The sequence below is a fragment of the Petaurus breviceps genome, unplaced genomic scaffold, assembly GCF_028583685.1.
Source record: "Petaurus breviceps papuanus isolate PSGF00001 unplaced genomic scaffold, PetGlider_PUasm1.0 225, whole genome shotgun sequence".
NCBI lineage: Eukaryota > Metazoa > Chordata > Mammalia > Diprotodontia > Petauridae > Petaurus > Petaurus breviceps.
In genome coordinates this window covers 17,307,025-17,333,899 of record NW_027185889.1, presented here as the reverse complement: position 1 = coordinate 17,333,899, position 26,875 = coordinate 17,307,025, and the positions used below count along the sequence as shown (strand labels likewise).

At 41.2% G+C, this 26,875-nt stretch overlaps 1 protein-coding gene across 1 annotated transcript in view; it reads right to left on the bottom strand.

The window, feature by feature from the left end:
* Window positions 1–26,875, bottom strand: part of CFAP54 (cilia and flagella associated protein 54) — a 307,374-nt gene that overhangs the window by 85,887 nt on the left and 194,612 nt on the right. The window contains exons 48-51 of the mRNA XM_069095069.1: window positions 24,937–24,993; window positions 18,933–19,239; window positions 13,008–13,084; window positions 10,138–10,307 (exon numbers count right to left, since the gene is read on the bottom strand). Coding sequence (XP_068951170.1) covers window positions 10,138–10,307; window positions 13,008–13,084; window positions 18,933–19,239; window positions 24,937–24,993 — 611 coding nt within the window. The remainder of the gene's footprint in view (window positions 1–10,137; window positions 10,308–13,007; window positions 13,085–18,932; window positions 19,240–24,936; window positions 24,994–26,875) is intronic.

Sequence of the window (26,875 nt, the reverse complement as noted above, 5' to 3'; positions counted from 1 at the left end):
AGCTATATGATTCTGGTAACTTAACCCCAACTGCCTTAAAAAAAATATCAAGATCATGAGATCACAACTTTGTTACTCAATGTCTTAGCTATCCCTCCCACTGGTGTGTCATCTGCAAATTTCCAGACAAGCGTGTCTTTTTTGCCTTTATTTAAAACATCAATAAATATGTTAAACAGTCACAACATCAAGCACAGATCTCTGGGGCATCCTACAATTAAAGATATTTATATCTTTAATTTGATTAAGAAATATACATATAATGGAATATACCTGTCTACACACAGATTAGATACATATACAATGTGTGTGTGTATTTTTTTTCCCATGCCCATATTTTCTTTCAGAGAATCCCCTGAGAAATCTTGAAGACGAATTGGATTCTGATGGGGAAAATGTTCAAAGAACACCAATCTCTGTCATTATCTGAGCCTCTTGTCACAATACCTATTTCTCACAACTTAAGAGCAGACAAGCTATTAATCCTTTAATTTCCTAGAGCACTTTGTAGTTCTCAAAGTGTTCCATTTCATTTGCTGCTCCCGACCACTCTGAAGTGGGCGTTATTATCTCCATTTTCGAGATGAGGAAATGAAAGCTCAAAGAATGAAGTGACTCTCCCAGGGTCACACAGGTAGATGAGATCCAGCTGGTGCCTCCAAAGCATAACCTTTCAGAGCTAAAAGGGGTTTTAGAGGTCCCCTGGTCCAATCAGTTTCTGAACTGCACATTCTAGATCTAAAATGAAGATATAAATTTGACATTTGGGGTATGGAAATTTCCATCATTCCCCTTTGAGGATGTTTTACTTTGATTTGGCCCTACTGTTTCATGCAATATCTCTGCCAACGGCTTCGCCTGTCATTTCTCTTCTTAATTTATAAGCATCTCCTCAATGAATGGCTGTTCCCATCAGAGGCTGTTGGACGGGACTCACAGAGATGACTGTCACCAGGGTTCCAAGGCGAAGAACATGATGCTGCTCTAAACTCTGTAGCTTCAGAATTCAGATTTCAGGATCACTTTGTGTGTGAGGGGGGGGGAACAGTGAACTCTGGCCAGTAACTTAGTGAAATAGTATGGGGGCAAGATGATCTCTAGATGTCATATGGTTCTGTTCTGATGCTCACTCTACAGGCTTCACCACCAGATCTCAGCTGCTTTCTCACCCTGAGACAGCCCCCTACCCACTCCCACCCTCCAGCCCTTTTCTCTCACAGGTGGATTCCTTCCAGAACTTGCCCATTTTGAAGAGACGACCTATCCATCATCCCTCTCTGAGCTGTGTTTCTGACTCTGAAGACTCAGCCTCCAAGTTCCTGTTTGGGTACCTTTCCCCTTTGCCCCCACTCGTTAACTCTTTTTGATGTTGTCTTCTCCAATTAGCTCTTTGAAGACCTTTCTTTTTGCACATATCTATATCCCTAGCAACCTGCATCAACCACTCTGCCTGCTTCTATGCCCTTGGATCAAGACGCTCCCGTGTCAAGGACCCCTGGTATCTCCTCCCACATCACCTGATTCCTTCTGTATGTTGTCACCCTCCATTAGACTGTAGGCTGGTTGTGAGCAGAGACTGTCTTTCTTCTTATTAACTGTATTCCTAGTACTTATATGATACCTGGCACATAGTAATGTTTATTGGATTGAACTGGACTTAGCACTGTGAATACATACATATGTATGCACATATATATGCATGCATGTATATATTTGCATATATGTATGCATATATGACTACATACCTTTGTTGCACATGTATTCACATATATACATACATACTTATCTCTATGTATGCATATGCACACAAATATACAAATATATGCATATATAATGCAGTTTTAACTACATTTAATACTTGGGGACACCTTGGGGAAACAGCGGGAAGGAGGGGAGGGGAGGGAAGGAGAGGAAGAGAGAGAAGGAGAGGGAGAAGGAGAGAAAAAGAGGCAGAGGAGAGGGAGATGGGTCAATAAGGAATAAGATGAGAACATGAAATGGTAAGTAGGAGGCCCCTGAAGTCACAACCATATAAGAGATTGCTGGCATCCAAACATTTCCCACAATTCCTGTCACCTGCACCCCCAGAGACTGCTAAGAACCTATGACTTAGATGGGATGATTTCATCCTGGCCCCTGGACCACAAAGCTTTCTTTATTCTATTGCCTAAACTAATCTGTACAACTTCCCCATTACTGTTCTAGCATTTACTTTGATAAATGTGCTCATTCATTATCTGTGATTGTCTTCTGTGTAATAAGCATTTGGAAGGAGGGATTGCTACACAGGCAGAGATTAAGCTCTTTTTCCCCACATCTGGGGTGGAACTATCCTCCCTCCCCACCAGTGACCAGGAAAAGTAGATTTTATCCTGAACCCTAAATGAGAATTGTACCACTAGACTACAAATATCTGATGGATAAACTTAATTCCAAGCCCAACATCCCCCTTAGATAAGAGATGAAGTAATTCCCAGATGTGGCTGTCCCACAAATATCCATAAAAGAAAAACTCCAGTCTCCCTGAGACATGGAAAGGAACATGCCAAATTTAGCTATACATTCCTGTTACACATGAGTCACTCTACTCATCCCCTTATTAAACAGGCCATTAAAATCTCTCCCCTTTCTCCCTCTCCTTTTCTTTCTTTCTGTCTGTTTCTCCTCTTTGTCTCTTTCTCTGTCCCTGTCACTGCATCTCCAAAAACACACATACATACACACATTACATATGTGTATTTGTGACTGTGTGTATATAGGCATAAGGAATAGGGACTAGGCCTGTAATCAGTACAGGGAACTCCTAGGTGAGGTAATATCTTCTACTAAGGTTTCTTGGACCTTACAACCTCCTTCACTCAAATCCAAATCAGCTGCAAATCATGCCATCATTTCCCTGAAGTCATGGTCCTCTTCCAGAGTCAAGGACAAACAGAAAAACAACATTAGTTTTAGAGAATGCTTAGACCACTGAGAGGCTAATTGACTTGCTCAGAGTCACAACAGCTAGAGGCACATCTTGAACCCAGAACTTGAACTTCCCAGCTTTGAGGTCAGGTTTTGAATCTACTATATCCTGATGACTCTCTACATACAATTGGGGATGGGGATATTTCCAAAGGCCCGGAGTGAAAGAGACTTCAATTTAGTATAAATTAAAATGCAGATGAAACCTCTAAGAAATTTCCAATTTGAGTGCCACATGTCAAAGAAAAGAGAAGAAAGCAGAACTGGGAGTCTGATGAAGGAAAGGAGGCCCGGGAGAAGGTGGCAGGCAATGCAATTTGAATAACTGTGATTACATTTTTTTCTGATTAACATTCACAGCCAAAATGGTTACTTTTTTCATAAAAATATCCACGCAGCTCACTCTTCCTGTCAATTTCCTTGACACATTATTTTATTAAAGGGATTATAAAATGTCAAGCTAACATTCTTGTGAGAAAATGACTGTCCAACACTCTCAGCAATGCCCAAACATAAGATAATGAGGGGGAAAGTTCATGGAAGAAAAACTCCATCCTGTCAGGAGGTCTCCCCCAAAACCAAGTGACAGCCAATAAAATGAGAACACCTGACTTTCATGGAACATTTTCCCAAGGACCATATCCTGGTATGTGAAATGAGAATGATAAAAATATGAATATTCCTATTCTAGCCTCCTTCAGTTCTCTGGTATTTTTCAGATTAACACACTATCACTCTTTCTGTTACTGTTTCTTGACTTTTCCCTAATCTTTTCCATCTCTTTGATTGACTACAATTATTTAGCTCTGTCACCAGGCAACTAGCTACATGTGAAAACAGTATGAAGCTCAAATAAGGGATCCATAACCAGATGAAAAACACTCCAAATTACTCATAAAATTAGAGAAATGTAAGCAAAAGCAACTCTTGAGACTCCCACCTCTCATCCATCAGATTGGCAAAGAAGACAAAAGGGCAGATGTTGGAGGGGCATGTGAATGCCCTGTGTGTAGGAGCTATGAACAGATCTGGCCACTCTGGGGAGAAATTTAGTACTATGCCCCAACAGTTACTAGACCAGAAGCTTTGACTTCCTTTGGAGAAGCTTCTCCCTAGCAAATCCTCCTGAAATATCTATAGGCAGGGGTAAGTCAACTTCAATTTATTCTGTGACTGTCTATGCCACGGGCATGGGAGCAAACATTTCTCTCAGTCTTTTCTCTCAAACTTGCAGCAAAAGGGAAGAGCATCATGGGACCGTTGGGCAATGTTGAGTCGTCATGACTTATCTTTTGCCCAAAGGGGGCACATAGTATGAAAGAGGCATGGGTCTATCTTCCATCAGTGTAGAGGTTCAGGACCTCCCTTAATATTCTTATTTCTACCACAGGCTAGACTGAGAGGTAGGACTAGGGGACTTCCGAGATCCCTTATAGGTCCAGACTTATGGCCTGCATTCTATTCCCATATTTGATGCCTGTTGGCTGTGTGACACTGGGCAAGTCACTTCATTTCTCTGGGCCTAAGTCTCATTATCTGTAAAATGGGGTTGGGGGATGGGTTTGAAATGGTTCTAGACTTTTGATCCTATAATTATTATTGTATAGTCTCACTTTGGAGGGTTTTAACTTCTCAATCCAGCTCATGTTTAATTTAATAGACTTGTTAAAAAAAATAAACTATTGCATAATAGAGATTCATAGTGTCATACCCAACCCCCTTTTTCTATTCTTTGTATAAGGAAAGGTTCATGCTCATGGTTCTGGGTTGGGCCTGACTCAGGCCAGTCCCCTGGCTGGTTGATGTTCATGACAGGAATAAAATGACATACTGGTTGATCATTCAGTAGCTGACAAAAGGGGATGTAGTGAGCCATAGGAGGGAACGGATATTCTTCAACAAAGAGATGCATACAGGATACCACAAGTTGGTTCAGCTGAGAACAGCTGCCTTGCTTGTCAACGGCCCATTTTGGTGCACAGTCCTGGTGCTCCGTGTAGTTGTTTGCACTCAGGGGCCTAGAAAGTCAAGTCAGCTCCCAAGAACTTTGGTCATCTGAGCCAATCAACTCTTGATGGTGTCAATAACTCCTAAAGAAAAGTTTGCCTAACCTTTTCTTTTTATTGGGGGGGGGGAGCAGGGTGGGTGGGAAGGAGTTAGGCCATTTTCCCCACCACATTGTACCCCTTAGTGCTAAGGTCCTCAGGGTCTTCTACAGCACTTTCCACCACTTAAATGATTTTAGGATTGTAAACTGATCTACCATGACCTTAGAGATTCAAGAGGCCTGATACAATGAGCATTAAAGGAAGAAAGGAAAAACTACAGTACAATTAGCCAAGACAAAACAGAGCTGCCCTATGGCCCCCCAGCCAGGATCTCCCCCTCCCCAGAATCCTCATGAATAGGGCAATAACCAATCTTTTCCCTATCAGAGGTCTCTGAGGGGCTAACCCTTTCTTCTAGGGGGGCCCAAGTAGATACTTTAACCTGTCTCCTTTTCCAGGAAAGCAGGTACCCACCAAACAATGCCACCTCTAGGTCTTGCAAGCCCTCCCTGGGGAACACTGGGTATTCTACTGCCAGTAGCATAGAGGAGCCAATCAGTTCTAGAGGATGGTAAGAAAAGGCCTGCATGGGTCTGTCTGTGCCCTATGCTGCCTGCTCTGCCAGTCAATGGCCATCCCCTTTCACCAGGCCAAGAGTGACCAAGTGCCACTACCATGCCCTGAGCCCTGATGCCTGAGGCTGCACCAAGCACTGTCCATCTTTGCTGAGCTGACTTCCACTGCCCCTTCTCTCCTGGGTCCAGCTTTAAGAGCCCGGTGGGTGCTGTGGCTGCTGGGGCCCCTCCCGGGAGCCTGTTCTCAAGGGATATTTCTAAAAGGGCAAACTTTTCCTTATAACATTACATTTCTAAGCATACCAAATATATGTGTATACTCTGAAAGCAGACATAGTGTCCTGAATACTCCTCAAAAGCAAATTTCCGATGAGCTCTAAGTCCAGGGTAGGGGTCTATTCCTCATTCACTGGCCTCTAACTCCACTGTGTCCCAGCCCGGAAAGCCATGCCACAAAGGGGGTATTAATACATCATTACTTTGCTAAAAAGTGCCAGCCAAGATGATGTGGGGGCCTCTGGAGAATGTAACTTAACAATTTGAAATATGACAAAAGCAAGATCATGGAATTAAGGGGAGGAGGAGGAGAAAATAATAACCTTGTCAGGATTTGACATCACCAGCTGCAGCAGCATCACTGACTCAGCCAACTGAATTCATCCCCAACCTTCTCTTCCCCTTAAGGGGCTTAGTATATAACATAGTTCAGAAGTTGCTGCTTTTAGAATACTTTTAAAAATTATTATTTGGATATAATTAGTAAAAAAAAAAACCCATATGTGTTGTTTTGGGATAAGCAAAAAGTTATTCCTAAGTCTTTCTCTAGTTTAAATAAAAAAGCAGAGCTCAAATTAATTTGTGTGTTCTTTATAGAGGAAGAAGAGGAAATCTGCCAGCATTATGCTGTAATAAAGCAGTTACTAGGGTTTAACAGCTGTCCCTTTAAATTCAGCCATATCTGGTAAACCCTCTGATATTATAAAATCAGTACGCTTTTGGGACCCAGAAATTACAATACAGACATAAAAGTTAAGTCATTTTAGAAATTAGGGAAGGCAGAGAACACCTTAAAATTATTTTAAATGATTTGCAGGATCTGAGATTCAGTTTCTGTTCCCTAGGGAATCAGGAGGGATTGAGGCCATCAAAGAGACTGAGAGGCCCCAGGAGTCCTGTGATCTGGGGCCACCAAAGGGCCTGGGCAGGATGGTGTCAGATACACCAGAAGATCCATGTGCTTCTGGGGACACTGAGGCTGGTAGCTGAGTGTCTGCACCACCTTTGGAGGTTTTTCCAAGGATACTACATCCCTGACCATGTTGGGATGTAGGCTCACCCTCTGCCACCATCACAGAATCACAGTATCTCACAATCTCACAGGCACATCACTGAATCTCCTTGTTGGAAAGGTCATCTGAGCAAGAATTCCTACCATGACATTCATGACACATTGGCCATCTGGCCTTTGCTTGAGAACCTCCAATGGGAGAGATTCACTGGGCTTGTCAAGAGCTAGCTAGCTGTGGAGTTTTTTCTTACATGAAGCCTAACTGTGCCTCTTTGCATAGTCTCCCAGTGGTTCCCACTTCTGCCTTTTGGGGTGAAGCAGAACTGCTCGAATCTCTCATCTTCCACATGGCACCCTTTCAAGAACTTGAACAAGGTTATCTCAATTATCCCACGTCTTCTCTGGGATAATCCTCCTCTTTTCCTTCAACTGATCTTTACACAGAATGAGATCAAAGGCTTCACCGCTCTTGGTGTCGTCCTTAAGCCATTATGCCAAGGGCCCAACATGACATGCACTTCTCTGTTAGATTAACTCCTTGAGGGCAGGGACTGTGTTTTTCCTCTTTTTGAACCATGAGCTTGTGTGCATAGCAGGTGCTTAATAAATATTTACTGACTGACTGATTGAGATGTTGTCTGACTGGGTCAGAGTACAGATGGACTGCTCCCTCTTTATTCTGGGAAGAGCTGGCTTCAAAGACGCCAAAAGTCACCCCAGATTTGTTGGTAGCCACACCCTACTGATGACTCAGACTGAGCTTGCAATCCACTTAAACCCCCTAGATCTTTTTCATACGCTATTGTGTGACCATCTTTCTCCCCATCTTTTATTTGTGGGATTTGTGAGACTTTTTTTTCAAACCCAAGAAGAAGAGTTTACATTGATCCCTACTGAACTGCATCCTATTAGATGTGGCTGGATGTTCCAGAGAGGCAGTGTAGTATTATGAAGAATACCCTGGGAGAAACCATGGGTTCAAATTCTGCCTCAGAAATTTACTGGTTAGACGACTTTGGGCAAATCTCTTACCTTGCTTGGCTTCTTCCTTATCCTTATTATTATTATTTCTTATCTTTCCTTATTCCTTAAATGACAGGGTCAGACTAGATGGCCTTGGAGGTCCTTTAGACCTAATCTAGCGTGTGTAAACATTTTGGATCCTTACTCTGTCACCTACTGCACTAGCTAACCTTCCTAGATTTGTGCAATCTGCAATTTTGACCAGAATGCCACCCAAGCCTTTCTCCAAGTGACTGAGAAAAACACTAAGCAGCACCAGCCTCTCTGAGAGATGTCCTTCTAAGGTGGCCCTGAGTCACAGCTGACTACTTGAGCTCATCTACTCAGCCAGTCTTGAATCCATCTAATTATCATGGCCCACATCATTCTGTCTGTTTTTACAATAATGTATGTTATTGCAATATATATAACAGCAGCAAGGTGGCTTAGTGGCTAGAGTGCTGGGCCTGAAGTCAGGAAGAGCTGAGTTCAAATTTATCCTTAGACTCTTACTAGCTGCATGACCTTGAGCAAGTCATTTAATTTCTACTTTGCTTCAGAATCCTCAACTGCAAACTGGGAATAATAGCACCTGCCTCCTAGGGCTATGAGAATCAAATGAGATAATGTTTTTTAAACCCTTAGCAGGGTGCCTGGCACATAACATGTGGTGTACAGATGCTATTTTTCCTAAAGTGCAGGTCTGATCATGCCACTCTCTTACTCAGTAATCTCCCATGGCTAGGGGCGGCTAGGTGGTACAGTAAGTAGAGCACTGGTCCTGGAGTCAGGAGGACCTGAGTTCAAATCCGGCCTCAGACACTTAACACACACACACACACACACACACACACACACACACAAACTAGCTATGTGACCTTAGACAAGTCACTTAACCCCAATTGCCCTCCAAAAAGTAAAAATAAAGACTTAAAAAAATTATTTCCTATTTCCTATGTAAAGCTTGTTTGCATATATTTGTTGGCATGTTGTCTCCCCCACTAGACTGTAAGCTCCTAGAGGTCAGGGGCTGTCTATTAACTGTCTTTTGCCTCTTTCTGTATCCCTTTCACTTAGCATAGTACCTGGCATGTAATAGGCACTTAATAAATGTTTACTTATTCATCAAAATATTTCATAAAATACTTTGCTACAATCTACAGTATTCTCTTGATCTATCAACTTAGTAGCCCTGTCAACAAAGGAATAAAGTCACTGTGGCATGGCTTATTCTTAATGAAACCATACTATCTTTTGAAGATCACCACTCTGTCCATTAACCATCTCTTTAATAATAATGGCTCAATGTCCATTACCTATGCAGATAACTCTCAGATCTGTCTATCCTGCTCTCATTTCTCTGCATATCCTTCCCTCAATCACCAACTGCCTTACCGACAACTCCACCTGGAGATGGCTTCTCAACATAAAAACTCATTATCTTTCCTCCTAACTTCCCTATTTCCCTTGAGGGCACCATACCATCCTCCTCCTCCTCAAACAAGTCTACAACTTCAACATTAGCTTTGATCATTTCCTCTTCCTTGCCTCCCATATCCAAATGGTTGAAATGTCTTGTTGATTTTACCTCCACAAAATCTCTTTTATCTGTCCCCTGTTCTCTACTCACATGGCCCCATCCTCCTTCAGATCCTTATCCTCTGTCACCAGGACTATTTCGCTGCCACCAGCCTCTCCCCTTTCCAATCCTTCCTCCACTCAACCACCAGAGTAACCTTACTAAGCATATATTAGATGACATCACTCCTCTACTCCAAAGCTTTCAATGGCTCCCTATTACTCCAAGAATTGAAAAAAAATCTACCATGACACCTCAGTCTTGCATTTAAGGTTTCCTTTTCAACTATAGTTCACATTATTCTCTTTCACACACTCCCTGAACTTGATATTCCAACTCCTATAGCACCATACCTTTGCTTACACCCTCATCCCAGCCTGGGAGCATCCTTTCTCCTTGTAGCCACCCCTTCTCTCCTTCTAGGACCATCTCAGGTGATGCCATCTCTGCAAAGCCTCCCAGATCATCTCCATCACTCAGGCTCTCTCCCTTCTCTAACTGCTTTTATTATCTTGCCGGTGTACTTGCTACTTCTCCCCTGTTGTATGTAAGCTCTTCAAGGTCAGGGGCTGCTTTGCTTCTGTCTGTTATCCTCAGACCTCACACTTATTAGGTGCCAAAAAGTTTATTGAACTGAGCTAAAATTAAGTAACTCTCATCTTGTCCAAGGGCACTTACCTGAAGGGGGCTTGTTGTCTCTGCAGGGCAATCGCAGCCAGCTGAAGCTTGACCTCAATCATAATCTCTAATTCTACTGGGTTAAACAAAGTGATTCTCTTTTGGATGTCTGACTCTGCATTTTCTATTAGCATGAGAAGCTTATCTTCAGCTTCTGACAGTAAAATCCCCTAAAGAACCAAAGGAGAGAAGAAAAAAAACATTTAAATGCCTACCCTATGCAAAGTACTAGAAGCATGGGTTATACAAATAGGAAAGTGAACCAGGGCCTGCCCACCAGGAGCTCCCATATATATGGGGGTAACAACCAACATGGAGGGTTTGAGCTGCACATCAGAGGAAGAGGTCCCACACTCCTTAGGGCACAGCAGCAAGGTAGATGACCTCTTCATCAACATCATTTCCACTGATCCAATCACATCAGTTTCTGAATCTGAGTCACCTGACAGTGCCTAGGACTTTGGAAAGAACATTGCATCAACATCGAAGTTCCGGAGTCATTCAAATAAGGATCAATCGCTTATAAATTAGCCTAACATTCAACAAAATCAAAATGAATTAAATTCATTGTTTCTGTTATGAACCTGTTCCCTTAATACTTCCCCCAATCTATAGGATTCTATGAGTGAATGAGCTGTTCAGCTCCTAAGGTTTTACCTAAAACCAGCAAACTGGCAAAAATGACAAGAGATGGAAAGTATCAGTCCTGAAGAGGAAGACAGGAACCTTACTGACTTTATGTAACTCAGATGCAAAGTTGCCTAGGTGAATGCATGAGAGAAAAAGAAGAAAATCAAGAGCAAAGTCAAGCTTGCCCATTATTTTCCTAAAATCCCATTTTGATTTTTTTTTAAATAAATGTGGATCAACTAAGTAGTAAAATAAAAGTAATAGAATTCTAGATTATCCAACAAAGATCCAGGGATTCTGCTGTTATATTTGCAGCAGACAAGGAAAAAGATAGAAAGAGGACCTTAGGAAGCCCTTCAACTGCAAAGTTCTAAAACCTCTTTCACACAAATAAAGACAGATCTAAATAATATGGAGAAGTATTAATTGCCCAAAAGTAGGTTGAGTCAATATAATAAGAATGACAGTTCTACCTAAATTAATTTACTTATTCAGTGCCATACCAATTATTCTACCAAAGAATTATAGATCTAGGAAAAATACCCAAAAAATTCATCTGGAAGAAAAAAAGGTCAAGAATATCAAGGGAATCAGTGTTTAAAAAAATGTGAAGAAAAGAAGCATAGTAGTACCAAATTTCAAATTGTATTACCAAGTAGTAATCATGAAAATAATCTGGTACTGGTTAAGAAACAGAGTGGTGGATCAGTGAAATAGATTAGGTAAACAATACACAGTAGTAAATGACCACAGTAATCCAGTATTTGATAAATCTAAAGATCCAAACTTTGGGAAAAACTATTCACTATTTGACAAAAATTGCTGGGAAAACTGGAAAGCAGTTTGGCAGAAACTAGACAAAGGCCAACATCTCACACCATATACCAAGATAAGGTCAAAATGGAAAATTCATTTAAACATAAAGAATGATATCATAAGTAAATTAGGGGAGCATGGGAAAACATGCCTGTCAGATCTATGAATAATGGAAGAGCTTTATGACCAAACAAAAGATAGAGAGGTTCAGAGGAAATAAAATGGATAATTTTGATTACATGAAATCAGAGTTTTTTACACAAACAAAATCAATGCAGCCAAAAGGAAAACAGGAAGCGGGGAGAAATTATACAAGTTTCTCTAATAAAAACCCCATTTCTCAAATATATAAAGAGTAGAGCCAAATTTATAAAAAAATAAGAGCCATTCCCCAACTGATAAATAACCAAAGGATATGAACAGGCAATTTTCAGAAGAAGAAATCAATGCTATCAATAGTTATATGAAAAAATATTCTAAATCACTATCAATTAGAGAAATGCATATTAAAACAACTCTGAGATGCCACCCTACACCCATCATATAACCTGGTGAAAATGACAAATGTTGTGTAAAAAGAGATGTGTAAAAATTGGGACACTATTGCATTGTTAATGGAGATGTGAACTGGTCCAACCATTTTGGAGAACAAGTCAGCAATACCATTACTAGGTTGGTACCCCAAAAAGGCCAAAGAAAAAGTAAAAGGACATATCTGTACAAAAATATTTATAGCAATTCTTTTTGTGGCAGCAAATAATTAGAAATTGAGGGAATGACCAATAATTGGAGAATAGCTGAGCAAGTTTTGATATATGATTGTGATGGAATACTATTGTACTATAAGAAATAACAAGGAGAATAGTTTCATAAAAACCTGGGAAGACTTATATGAACTGATGCAGAGAGCAGTAAGCAGAAACAGGAGAGCATTGTACACAGAAAGATCAATTTTGTAACAATGATCTATTGCGAAAGACTTAGCTACTCTGATAAAGCCAATGATCCAAGATATTTCGAAAGGAAGATGCAAAAATGCTAAAGAACTTATGAATTCTGATTACAGATTGAAGCATACTTTTTTCACTTAACTTTATTTTTCTTGCTTTTTTCTTACAACATGGCTAATATGGAAATACATTTTAAATGACTTCACATGTATAATTGCTTGTCTCCCCAACGGCTGGGGAGAAGTTAGAAGAAGGGAGAGAATTGAGAACTCAAAAATTTTTTTGAATTAATGTTAAAATAAAGTATAATTATTAAAACAAAAAACGAGTCCCCATCTCTGTCTCTTCAAAGTTAGATTCAGACACACTATCACTCAGTAGTCCCATGGCAGCACATCCCTGAAAGCAGGCATGGCCTAAGGCACAAGGACTGAGTGACTATGCATCCTGTGATAAATGAAATGTTTAAATTACCTTTAGTTTACCAGGAGTCAGCTCCACTTTGGACTTGGTCAGAATAATAGTTGTTGAAGGTTCATCCTTTATGTGTTCTTTTGTGTGGGGACACATGAGAGTTTGGGAAGCAAAACACAAAGTTCAGCATTTCAACCAATGGAACAATAAAAATGATCACAATGATAACAACAAATGTCCTAAGTCCAGCATCTGTAGGTTAGGGGGAGGGGAGTCTATGAACTTGTATACATGTGTTTTTTAGTATTTGGATAACTTTCGATATAATTGGTTGCTTTTTGTAATCCTATATATTACACGCATTTAAAAACATTATTCTGAGAAGGGGTTAGATTGTCAAAGAGGTCTATGACACAAATAAGGTTGAGAACCTCTGTTCTCTCAAAAGACTAAAAACTGATTTCTCAAAAGCCCCGTGTTCACATATTACGAGCCCAAATCTCCCAATGACAATAATAACAATGACAAATATTGCTGTTGTTGTTCAGTCACTTCTGACCCTGTTTGAGGCTTTTTTGGCAAAGATACTGGAGTGGTTTGCCATTTCCTTCTCTAGCTCATTTTACTAATGAAGAACTGAGGCAAACAAGATTAAGTGACTTGCCCAAGGTCACACAGCTAGTAAATGTCTGAGGCTGGATTTGAACTCAGGAAGTCTTCCTGATTCCAGGGCCAGCACGCTATCCACTGCAAGAAGAGAAGGAAGAAGAGAAAGAAGAAAAGGAGGAAGAAGAGGAGGAAGGAGACTAAGAAGGAAAAGGAGAAGACAATGACAATATTAAGTTGTGCTAGGGATGCCTTGACAGCAGTGAAAGGACATATCTGTACAAAATGTACCCTGCCCTCAAGGTTCTTCTACTCTATGAGGAGATAATATGTGCATATAAACATAGAGTAACAACAATTAACATTTATATGTTAATATAAATATGTCACTTCTCGGTCTGCAAAGTGTTTTATGTAGATTTTCTCACTGGATCCTCACTACAAGCTTTTAAGGTGGCTGCTAGTATTAGCAACGTTAGCTTGGTCCTCTGCTTTCATCTATACAGGGAATTCCCAGGAAGGAAACCACTCTACCTAAACAGACTGACCATTCTTCCAATTATAGTCTTAAAGAGTGGCCTGAGGCAGTGGGAGGTTAAGCTTCTTGCCCAGGGTCACTCAGTGTGTCACAAGGCCTTCTCACATCCCTGTCTATTCTCTTTCCCATGGTAATTCACGGTGGGGAGGAGACTTTGAGAAATTTCGTGAACTCTGGTTGTTAAGAAACATGTGACTGGAAATGGCATTTACGATCTCATTTGGGCACTTGGGGTGCCATTTGTTCATTTACTGCTTCGGAGTATAAATGAATATCCAGACAATCAGAAAGATTGGCATATTTACCAAAGATGCCTTAGAGAACCAACATTGATAGGTCCTTTAAGGCCTGCAGAGCATGTTCTTCAGAACAGCCCTTGGAGATATGTGGTTTAGTAAGTATTGTCATCCCCATCTGACAGGTGAGGTGGCTGAGGGGAAGCAGGAGAAAGTGACTTGCCATGGCTACAAAGCTGGGTAAGTATTGCAGGAAGGATTTGAACTAAGTTCCTTCTGATTCCAAACCTGCCTTTTAAACCATATGATGTTGCCCCATGGAAATATTTTAAGCATGAGAAATAAGAGAGGAAGTGTAGATAGAACCTAAAGGTTTGCAAAACTTTCGACAGCTTTCAGAGGCAGCTACTATGGGTAAATTTATCCCCATTTTACAGAGGAGGAAACTGAGGCTCATGGGCTGCCAATGGGGAAGGCAGATCTCTCAGATCTCAAGGTTTCTCAGGACATTAAGTCCAAAACTCTGCCTAATACCCATGATGTCTACTTCTCTTGTGTCTATTTATATGCCTCATTAAGTAATTAAGTAATCTGCCCTTATGTGCTCTTTCATTGACACAGCATCCATTTCAGACAATCAGGACATCTATTATTATCTGGCATGATTACCAACCAGAAAACACTGACTTGTCCATAACACGCACAGCCAGGACTGTGTTTTCTATGCTCTGGGGGCTTGGTAAGGTCACGTCCACCTGCCACTGGCCTCAGAGCTATGTGTATCTCTAAGGAAGCAAGGGCTATAAATAGGGTGAGGTGATTGGGGCTTTAAACCAGGGTGCTGAAATTTAGAAGGTCCTATTTAAATTTACATTGTATATATTTATTGTATTGATTTGTATTGATGTGTTGATACAATCAATACTGTATTGATTTCTCTTTGTATATGTTGTTTCTCTCAGGTAAAATAATAATAAAAGAAGTGGTAGTAGTTAGTAGTAGTAATAGTAGTAACAATTTGTAGTAGTGGTAGTAGTAGTAACAGTAGCAGTAGTAGTGGTAGTTTGTAATAATGATAGTAGCAGTTAATGATAGTAGTAGTGGTGGTAGTAATAGTGATAGTAGTAGGTGGTAGTAGTAGTAGTAGTAGTTAGTAGCAGCTTGCATTTCTATAGCGCTTTGACAAGTATTATCTCATTTTATCCCCTAGGAGGTAGGTTCTATTTTTGTCCCCATTTACACAGGAGGAAACTGAGGCAGAAAGCAGTTAAGTGATCCTTTCCCAGGGTCACAGAGGAAGCCAGTGTCCTGAGGTTGCTCAGACACTAGTCTGTTGATAGGTCTACTGGCTACACGCCTCTCTCCTCTCCAGCCCATCTTCTATTCAATCATTAAGGTAAATTTCCTACAACACAGATCCAACCATGTCAGTCTACTACTCAGTAAACTCCAGTTGCTCCCCATCAAATCCAGGATCAAATATACAATCTTCTGTTTGGTGATCAAAGCCCTTTATGACCCTCCTTCACTGCCACCACCTTTCCAGTCTTCTTATGACTTAGATCCCAAGACGTAGTCTCCTTGTCCCATGGAGCAGATTCTCTCCTTCTCTTGGCTCTGGGCATTTTCTCTGGTGTCCTCCATGCCTAGAATACTCTCCCTCCTTGTCTCTGCTTCCTGGCTCCCTTCAAGTCCCACTTAAAATCCCACCTTCTACAGGAAGCCTTTCCTAACCCCTCTTAATTCTACTGCTTCCCTTCTGTTAATTATTTCCTTTGTTCAATATGTAGCCACTATATAGCTCATTCACGCATAGCTGTCTACCTGTTATCTCCTCTATTAGACTGTAAGCAGGTATCGTCTTGCTTTTTTCGGCATTCCTAACACTTAGCACAGCGCCCAGCACATAGCAGGCACTCAATGCATGCTTACTGACTGACTGAGGCTGGATTCGAACCCAGGTCCTCTTGATTCCCAGTCCAATGTGCCAGTTGGCTACCTTGATGCATTGAGGGCATTATCTTGTTTCTCTTTCTCTGTATCCCCAGCACCTGCTATGAGTCGGCAAAATCGTGTAGTTAAAACAATTGAGTTCCCACATGATGTTGATTCCAGCCCTCCATGAAGGATGGCCACTACATAAGTAAACATAAACTCTAGAAATGGGTCTTTGCTCCTTCTCAGGGCACAAACTCAGTAACCCTCCTAGACTGAACTTCATGCTATCAGGGCTTTTATTTTCTCTGGTGTCCTATGACTGACAGGGTCCTCCAATGGCTTCTCAGCACCCTAGGTCATCATTTGGGCAAAAAGGTAAATAGACTAGAGAACAGGACCCAGCAAGGACAGCCTGCTTCCACTCCACCCTGGCACATTTCCCTTGTCTCTCCCTTGAGCCCTTCCATTCAAGTGTCTTGTGGCTAATTCTGGCTATCTTTGACCCCCTGACTGCCCCAGCTTTTTGGTATTACGGGCGGAAGTCACCCTGAGATATGGAGCCCTTGCACCTAAACATTAGGACCTGTGATTATTGGTATCTCCTTCATTGCTTTTTCCCAAAATAGCATCCGTAACATTTTTTTCTAATCATGAAATTGTCATATTCCTCTTAATGCCATTAATTAGATCAATGAAGACATCATATTAGATAAAACAGTGTTGTAGAGGGCAATTAATTCCTAGAAAGCTTATTACACACGGGCAACATCACACCAGGGTTTACTTATATAATAGGTAAGGTTTTTTACTATCGGTTTACTTATATAATAGGTAAGGATTTTTACCATCAGGAAAAAAAGCAGCATTAATTTACATGAAATTAATAGATATGTCTTCATAGGAAATCTTTTTAAATTCTTTCTTGTTTAAATAATTTCATTTTAAAACAGCTTATTTTCTACCCCCCTTTATAATTAAAGTTCATTCTGCAATGTGTTAGAAAATTTTCTACTTTAGACACAAATTCACATTTTTGGTATAAACTAAAAATAGTTGATGATTGCTACAAAGATTTTACAAAGTTCAATAAATGAAAATAAGGAAGGAAGAAAAGGAGGAGGGAGGGAGGAAGGAGGGAGGGAAGGAAGGAAGGAAGGAAGGAAGGAAGGAAGGAAGGAAGGAAGGAGGGAGGGAGGGAGGAAAGAACTCAAGAAGGAGAGAGGAGGGAGGGTGGGAGGCACACAGAGCAAGACAACAGAGAGACAAGAAGGGAGGGAGGGAAGGGACAAGAAGGAAGGGGCAGTTGGAAGAGAAGGGAGGCATTTAGTAATACTAAGCATTGAGATCACAAATAGAAAAGCAAGAGTCCCAGCTCTGTAGCAGTTTTCATTCTAATAAGAGAAATCACACCTGGAGAAGGTCTGGGGTCAATGGTGAATCAAATGGAAAGGTCATAAACCTTAGATTGCTGATGCTGAATTCTGTGACAGTGCCAGTGTAAACTTCAACTCAGCCCCTGTCCAAATTCTAATTTAGAAAATGAGAGATTCTAAATCAGCCATGTGTGCATTCATGAAATGTTGCTGTATTTAAACAAATGCAAGTCAACTGAAAATAAGTTCCCTGATTGCCCACAGTCTTAAGTTCTGCCACAACCCCTTCCACAAAGCATCCATCACTAAGGATGCATATGGGTCATATCCTCCCAGGAGGAAAAAATATATATTTCATTTTTAGAAATATAATTTTATTTACAGGGATATAAAATATGTGTCAGCTATCCTATGCATACAATTGTATAGAAATTCTAATACAAGTCTTCCATGAGGTTGTTGTGAAGTCTGGGTCAAGCTGATCTCAGCCCATCTTCAGTTTCATCATCTATTCCACGCCACACTGAGAAGCCTAGGAATTATTTCCTACATATTACTGGGGCAGCTAGGTGGTGCCTTCGATAGAGAACCCTAGCCTAGAGTCAGGAGGACTTGCATTCAAACCCAGTCTTGGATGCTTTATGTAACTTTAGTTTTTCTAGCTGTCGAACTCTGGGCAAGTCACTAAACCTCCATGTGTCTCAGTTTCCTCAAATGTAAAATGGGAATAGTAATATAGTATCTACCCTCTAGGGCTGTCATGAGGACCAAATTAAATAATATTTGCAATTCCCTCTGCTCGTGCTTGGCACATATAAAGTTACCATTATACTATACGACATGATATGATAATACTATCACATTATATATCTAAGGTAGACATCATAAGTTCGTACCAGAAGGGACCTTAGAGGTCATTTAGTGTTCCATCCAGATAGCTAAGATTGGAACCCCGCTCTTCCAATCTCCAAACCCAGCCTTCTTCCCACTGCTCTATGCTCTGCTTCCTTCCCCAGCCCTGTCTGCCACCTCACTGACCCACCTAATGTTACCAAAATGGAACATCATTTGGGGCAGCTAGGTGGTGCAATGAGTAGAGCACTGGCCCTGGAGTCGGGAGGACCTGAGTTCAAATGAGGCCTCAGACACTTAACACAAAATACTAGCTGTGTGACCTTGGGCAAGTCACTTAACCCCAATTGCCCTACCTTCCCCTCTACAAAAAGCAACAAACAAAATGGAACACCATTTCTTTCCAGTAGGAGTCACAGAGACTTGTCTCAGACCTCCATACTATAGTCCACTAAAGAGAGGATGCATTGAAGACAGGGATAGAAATCACTCCAAACATACTTGACCTTCAGAGATTGAGTAACAACTCCCCATCTGGGGTTACCTTTATTGGACGTGACCTGGAGTCTGCTTCTCTGGGGAAACTCCTGGAAGAATGATTTCACTTCACTTTCTGGCAGGCAATTTATTGTTGTGGCCAGACTGATGAAAAAGCGCATTTTGACCAAAGTAAACTTATAGATGAAAGCTGAATGGCACAGGAGAGTCACGCATGAAGGGATGCTGCGATTCAATAAATCTTCCAGGGCCTAGAAAGGGGATTGTGAGCAAAGCATCATTTTAGAAGTTGTCAGTTTCATTCCCTCTGAATACAGGACAGAAGAAATGGTGCTCTATGTCCCTCCCTTGTATTGTGCAGGCCACCCAGAACTATCTAGGGTCTAGAAGGAGAATACAGGAAACTCGCATTTTGTTGAAAATATGGCAGTCAGCAAAGTGATGCCTTATTGATTCTACATTGATCATCCGTGAAAGCTGTACAGTCCAGCGACAGATGAGGTACCACAAAATGATGTTGCACATTGGAACAGAGGAGGCAGCCTAAGCCCACCCTCATTCCCATCAGCAGGTGGTAGGTGCTACTTTATAATACTTAGTACATAGGCAAACACCCCATGGAGGGCTCTCAGGGAGGCCTTGGAAGATGAACAGCAGTTAACAATAGAAATAGCTAGCATTTATAGACAGTTTTAAAGTGTTCAAATGTGATTTTATTTGACCTTTACCTTTGACCTGAAGAAACTGGAAATATTAACCTAGAGAAGAGAATATTGGCCTGGGGCGGGGCATGATGATCATTGTTCTACAAGTATTTGAAGGGTTCTCAAGTGGAAGGTGAATCAGATGAATGAATGAAAATAGGCATGTGTAAATGCCTGAATCAGTGAATGGATAAAAGGTATTTGGTAAGTTCCTTGCCCAAGGTCACACGGCTAGTAAGTGTTAAGTGTCTGAGGCTGGCTTTGAACTCAAGTCCTCCTGACTCCAGAGCTGGTGTTCTATTCACTGCCCCACCTAGTCACCCCAATTTGGTAAGTGCTTATCATATGCCAAGCCCTGTGTTAAGTACTGGAGATATAAAATGAAAAGCAATATGGTTCCTGTTCTCAAGGAGTTGGGCCACATTTGAGTGAGGGGTGACATTCTGCTTGGTTCTGGAAGGTAGAACTGAGATCAATGAGTGATAGTTACAGACAGTTTCAGTCCAACATAAGGAATCCATTCTGAACAATTAGTGCTATCTGAAACCAGAATGGGCTTATCTGAGAAGTAATGAATTCCTCATCAGGGAAGATTCTCAAGAAGAGAGGTTTGTTGACTACTTCTCTGGTAGAGTACAGAGAAGATTCCTGTTCAGGTTGGGTTAGATGACCTCTGAGGGCCCTTCCAACTGAGATGCTGTAATTCTGATGTGAAGTGAGATGGTAGAGGGGAGCAATGTCTCTCCCAAAGAGGAGTCAGCACATTCTGCATACCCATCTCCCACTTCCAGACCTTTTCCTCTGACAAATTCAGTACCCACATGTTCCCTTATCACCATTCCAGTCCTTGTTGCTGCCATCTGCCAAGCTCCAGGACACTCCTCCATGCCTTAATGGCCTCAGCACATGCAAGGACTTCAATATTCACATCATACTCCTAACGTCCTGGACCTTTCATTCTTTAACTTTTCATGACCTTCATCCCTGCTCTATCTCAGTCTTACCCAGGAATTATCCTCCCTTGGGCATCCTTACAACTCTTGTTTTCACTTCTCAAGATCCAGAACACTGGAATTCCATTCTTTGACTGCAATCTCTTATGCTTTTACTTCTCCCACCAATTTGCTCCTCTTAAACTTGGTCCTCACTTTATCTGGAGCCTCTGTTCCTCAGTCCCTATCTGTTTTCCCTGGGTATCTTCCTCATTCCTTTCCCTACAGACTATCACTAACAACTATGTGCTGTCCTCTCCTCTCCCACAAATCATCTTCTTAACCTTTGCTGTCCCCACCCTGTAAAAGCCCATCTATGGGTAATGGCCATCTTTTCCCTTCTATGTTCCTATATTTGAGCTACTGGGCACTGCTGGAATAAATTACAGATCACAAAACTGCACTGACTGGGTCCACTACCACTGCACTGATTGGGTCCACTACCAATTCATATTAGCCAGTTCAACTGGGCCAGCATGACTGCACAGAACTCTTCTCTGCCACATTCACACAGAAGTTGTTATAAATTTCTCATAGCACTTTGTCTGGAGGACCCCTCCCCACCTTTGCACTTGCTACATCTTCTTTGCCCTGTGTCACATTTATCGGTGTTAATGTTTTTCCTTCCTAATAGATAAGAAGTTCCCTGAAGGCAAAGACTATCATCTGTTTGCCTTAGTGCGTCCAACACTTAGTCTGGTCCCTTCTATTTCATAAGTGTCTTTTGAAATAAAAGAACCCAAATGAATGGAACTGAGTTGAATTCAAAGTTGACCAGGATTAGGAGTAGAGTGGCCATGCTCACTGCTCTTCTGTCTGCCCATGGAGGGCAAGTCATAGAAGCTGCCAGGGCTGGAAGCCACTTCAGGGTCATCTAATTCAGCTCCTCAACATAAGGGTTTTGACCCCTTCTGGCATTATATGTTACCAGACTTTGGCAGAGGCTGGTGAAGACTATGGGCCCCTTCACTGAATCATTTTTGTTGCCCACATTCAAAAATGAAGGAAATGCTAAATTTCTCTCAGAGGTTAGTGCAAATGAATATACGAATTTTTCATCTTATTTTCTCTATCTAAATTCACAGGCACTCCCTATCCCACACCCCTCCCTCACAGAATCCCCAGATAAAGAACCCCTGCCTAGCTAATATGGACGTCTCTAGGATGTCTTCAACAAGTGCTCATCAGACTCTTCTCCAAAATTTCATGAGGGGGGCACATGCCAGCTAATACTGAATGAAACCTGCCTCCTTATAGCTTCTGGCTCTACCCTCCTGGTTGAAAGCTGGCAATTCCTGTCAGCCTTATGACTGCTAGGAAAAATGGAACTGCTGGGTTCATGGCCCAGGAACATAGGCATTCAGAGTCATTTAAGTACATTGGGGTGGAAGGGCAAAAATCAAGACTCCCTGGGCCTCTAGTTTTCCATCTTAACATCTCCAAAGGCTGGACTCCCATATCCAGAAGCCAGAGAGATCCCAAAGAGATTCCCAAGTTTACTGCCCCATCATTCATACCTATGATATTGTTAACTCACTTCCAGATTTGGACAAGGGTCCAAAACTAAGTTTCAGCAAATAAGAGTACTTTTTTTTAGAGCTCTGATGTACTCAGCAATGATAATTATATAAACACTTAAGGATCAACAGAAGATAACTGAGTTATATTCTTTAATGTTACTCTCCCTCAGTGCTAAAAAAAAGTGTACTCTAAAGGGTATTAAGCAGCCTCCAAAATAGTATTTTAATTAGTTAACTAACGAGTTCATTACTTTGCCATTCTCATTTTATATTAAAAGAAAAAGATCTGAGTGACATTTCCTTTATACATAAAATTATTCCTACAGGAGAAAGCTGGAAGAAATGGAAAAGATGACCTGACATTTCTTTCTGAAAGGAAACAAATACTCTCGAGCTTTCTGAGGTCTTGGGACCTTGAATGAAATACAAATGTGTGATTACATCCTCCTAATGGCAGCCCTTTCAGAGCAGGCTCCTTACAGGGAACTCAAGATCCATTTCACATTCTAATGCAAGAAAAAAAATGAGCCACCTGAAAATGAAGTCTTCGGAATAAAAGTGAGCAATAAAGGAGGAGATTCACAAAGCTGCTTTTATTCAGAGGAAAGTACATTCCTAGCACAAGTTATAAGACGTGGAAATGACTCATAAATGAATTTGAAAAGAAAGTCTTCTCAAAACTTGTTAAGAAAAGTAAAGAACTTTTCTAATGGAATAGAACCTAGAAATGATATAGAACATTATTTGGGGGCATTTTCCATAGCAAAACAGCACGCCCCTGCCATTGCCTATGACAGCCTGCCTATCCATATTCATAAAACAGTCCCATTGTGGCTGAATACCTTCCTAGCTATGGGAATAACTTGTGTTTGCTAAGTATGGTCCTTCCATAACTTCCTGAAAGTGCTATTATTGAATATGAATAGAGTTCATCCACTCTTGTTCATGTGGATGGAGGGGCTGAGGAGTAGATGGAGGGGCTGAGGATAGCACAAAGGAATTTACCCCGTTTGTTTGATTCTTTCAGCCAGCATCAAGAATTACTAAGTGGATAGAATGGGGCCCAAGAAACAACCTTCTGCACTCCGAGAGAAATTTCATGGAACTTCAAGAATTCTCTTATCATAATGGTGGTTAAAAGACAAAAAACAATCCTAAACAACCCTGTGGAAGGCAGTCTTCTCAAAACTAGAATGAAGATTAAAAGAAGAGCAGGTATGAAAGAAAAGCAAGACTTGATGGTCAGGAATAATGGTGAAGCTCTAGCATTAGAATGCTCGATGAGCATCCAATGGGAAATGTGAATTTTGATGAAAACACATGCAGGCATCATGTGCGTGAATGTATACATATATACCTATGTGTATGCAACTATACATACACGTGCATGTGTGAGTCAAGTCACCAAGCATTTCTTAAGTATATAGTACATGCTCAGTGCTACATAGACAAAAGAAAAGCAACCCAAAACTGAACAAAATCAAAGCAAGTCCCCACTCCCAAGGAATTCTCAGTCTCAGTCTAGTGGAGGAGATAAACAACTACACACAAAATACATACACAGGATAAATGGAGAAAAGAGAGAGAAGGCACTAACATTTGGGGGGCTGAAAAAGGATCCTCAAAGAAAGTGGGGCTTCAGATGAGACTTGAAGGAAGCCAGGAGACAGAAATGAGGAAGGAGAGAATCTCAGGCATGGGGAACAGCCAGTGAAAACACCCAGAGTCAAGAGATGGAATATGTTTCCACAACTGGAAAAATGGCGGTAGTAACTGACATTCAGACTTAAATGGCCCTCTGGTACCCTCCTGGCATTCCTACATGAATTTAATGACCATCTCTAGGCTGAGGATTCTCAAATTCTCCTAAAATACAGGCTTGACCATGTCACTCCTCTACTCAATAAACTCTGCTGTCTCCCTATTGCCTCCAGGATGAAATACAAAATTCTATTTGTCATTCAAAGTCCTTCCTAACCTGCCCCCTCCTACCATTTCAGTTTTCTTATCCCCCAAAATGTACTCTTTGATTCAGTGACACTGGCCTCTTGGCTGTCCCACAAACAAGACACTCCATCTCCTGGCTCTGGACGTTTTCTCTGGCTGCCCCCCATGCCTGAAACATTCTCCCTCCTCCACTCCAACTACAGGCCTCCCTGGTTTCCTTCAAGTCCCAACTTATATCCCATCTTCTACCAGAAACCTTCCCCAATTTCCCTTTGTTAATTATTTCTGATTTGTCCTCTACACTGCCTGTTTATACATATTTGCTTCTTGTCTCCTCCATTAGACTGTAAGATCTCTGAGGGCAGGGACTGTCATTTGTTTCTTTGTACATTCTAGCACTTAGCACAGTGCCTATTACTTAATAAATAGGCCTTAATAAATGTTGACTGACTGACTTATATTCTCAGCATTCCTGTCTAACTTTGTCTCAGCATTTTGAGAGAAAGCCCCAGTAAGTCAGAAAAGGTAGCAAACTTCTAACTCAATAAATGCTTTTCCTCAGACCCAATAGTGGCCAATAACAATGATGATATATGATATCACTTGCCTTCTCAAGGGATGGGGAAGGAATAGGATGGAGGGAGAGAATTTGAAGCTCAATATTTTAAACAATGAATGCTATTTTTTTTAATTTAACAGGAAAATAATTAATGAAATAAATAAAAATTTTTTAAATATAAAAATATAAAATTTCAAAATGATATACAAAAAGATGTTTTACTTACCTGTATATTTTCTTTACACATATAAGGTTTTCCTGCTTCAAATGGCTGTGTAATTTGCTGGCAAACACAAAATTAGAATTAGTGTGAGGACTTTTTTAAGGTTGGCAGAGTGAATTTAATTGAGTGTTGCTATGGCAATGTGTTCTATAGTATCTTTTAAAGACTGTCCCAGTTGTCCCAGGTGTTGCTGGCAAACTCTATACCATCGGTGGCTTAAAAGTGTAATGAGTAAGTAGAATTCATCACTTCCCAAGAAGGAGAACATAAACTTTCCTTCTTATAGCACAAGTTAGCCTAAGGAGAAGATTTCTGCAATACTGACCAAGAGTGGGGAAAGCACAGGGGAAAGAGGCCCCGGAGCTCCCCTTCTATCTCTGACGATTGCTACTTGTGTGATCTTGGGCGAGTTCAAATCATTGGGGCCATAAAGTTCAAGTCATTGGGGCCACCAAATTTTGAAGAGGGTAGGATACTGACACACAGTATTAGTCCAACCCCCACCCCACCTCCATTTTACAAATGAGGAAACTGAGGTCCATAATGGTTCAATGACTTGTCCAAGATCACACAATTAACTATTAATTAGATCAAACCTATTTTTCCTGACTCTCAGTTCACAGAGCTACTAAATACTGGAGATAGACGGGAGCTCAGAAATCATTCTAGCTGAACCCATCCCTGCACAAGAATCCCTTCTATGATACACCTGATAGGAAGTCCCTAGCCTTTATTTAAAGACCTCCAGTTAGGGATGGTCTACTTTCTCTCCAGTTAGCCCATTATGCATCTGAAGAGCTCTAATTATGAACAAGTTCTTCCTGTCATCAGGCCTAAATGTCTCTTTGTAATTTATACCTTTGTTCCTAGCGCTGCCCAAGCAGCATAAACTGACCCCTTCTTCTGCATGACCCCTTATGTCTTCTGTTCTCCAGAACTATCCCTAGTTCCTAGTTCTAGTGGTCCCTAGTTCTAGTGGTCCTTGAGGGCAGTGGCTCTCAAACTTTTTGGCTTCAGGACCCCTTTAAACTCTTAAAAGTTATTGAGAACCATACCCCTACCCCGTCAAAGGGCTTTATGTGGCTTTATCTGTTGATATTAGCTATGCTAGAAATGTAATATCTTAGACTTATTCTGAAAATACTTTTGACCTTGCAGACCCCCTGAAAGGGTCTTGGTGGACCCAAGGGGTCTATGGATCATGGACTGTTCTAGGCCATTGACCATCTGGGCTGCCTTCCTCTGGATGCCCTCCAGCTTATCTTTCTACTAGTCTATGTTTCATTCTTTACTGAGCCTCAGTTTGCTAAACAGTAAAACAAGGATAATTCTGGTCAGACAATCTGATTCACAGGGTTGTTGTGAGATTAGATGAGAATCTCTGTTTGACACATTTCACCACAAGCCTTGCATAAATATAAATTACTGTTATTGTTACTGTTATCACTGTTGATGAATTGAAGTAGGAGGAGGGAAAGGAGGAGGAAGAACACAGAACTGTTGAGAAACCAGGCAGAATGATCTCAGGAGCACAGGATTGTGAAGGATAGTACAGAAGATAAAAGTGATTCAACAGGGAAATTTACTTCAAAGAGTCCTTTGAAGAGAAAGAACAGCAAAGTGGTGAGGTTGGGGCAGTTAGGATCCTAGCAAAAGGAGGAGGGCCCAGGAGACTAGTTAACTTTTAGAACCATTCAAAGAAGGATTTACAAGGAAGACAAGAGGTTCTGTGCCCAGTCTATTAGGCTTGAAGGAGGCATGCTTTCTACACAGTGAGGGAGTGGGGCCTGGAGAAAAGAAGAGAGAGAGACAGAGAGAGAGACAGACAGACAGACAGACAGAGACAGAGAGAGAGACAAAGAGAAACAGAGATAGAGACAGAGACAGAGATAGACAGAGAGAGAGAGAGAGAGAGAGAGAGAGAGAGAGAGAGAGAGAGAGA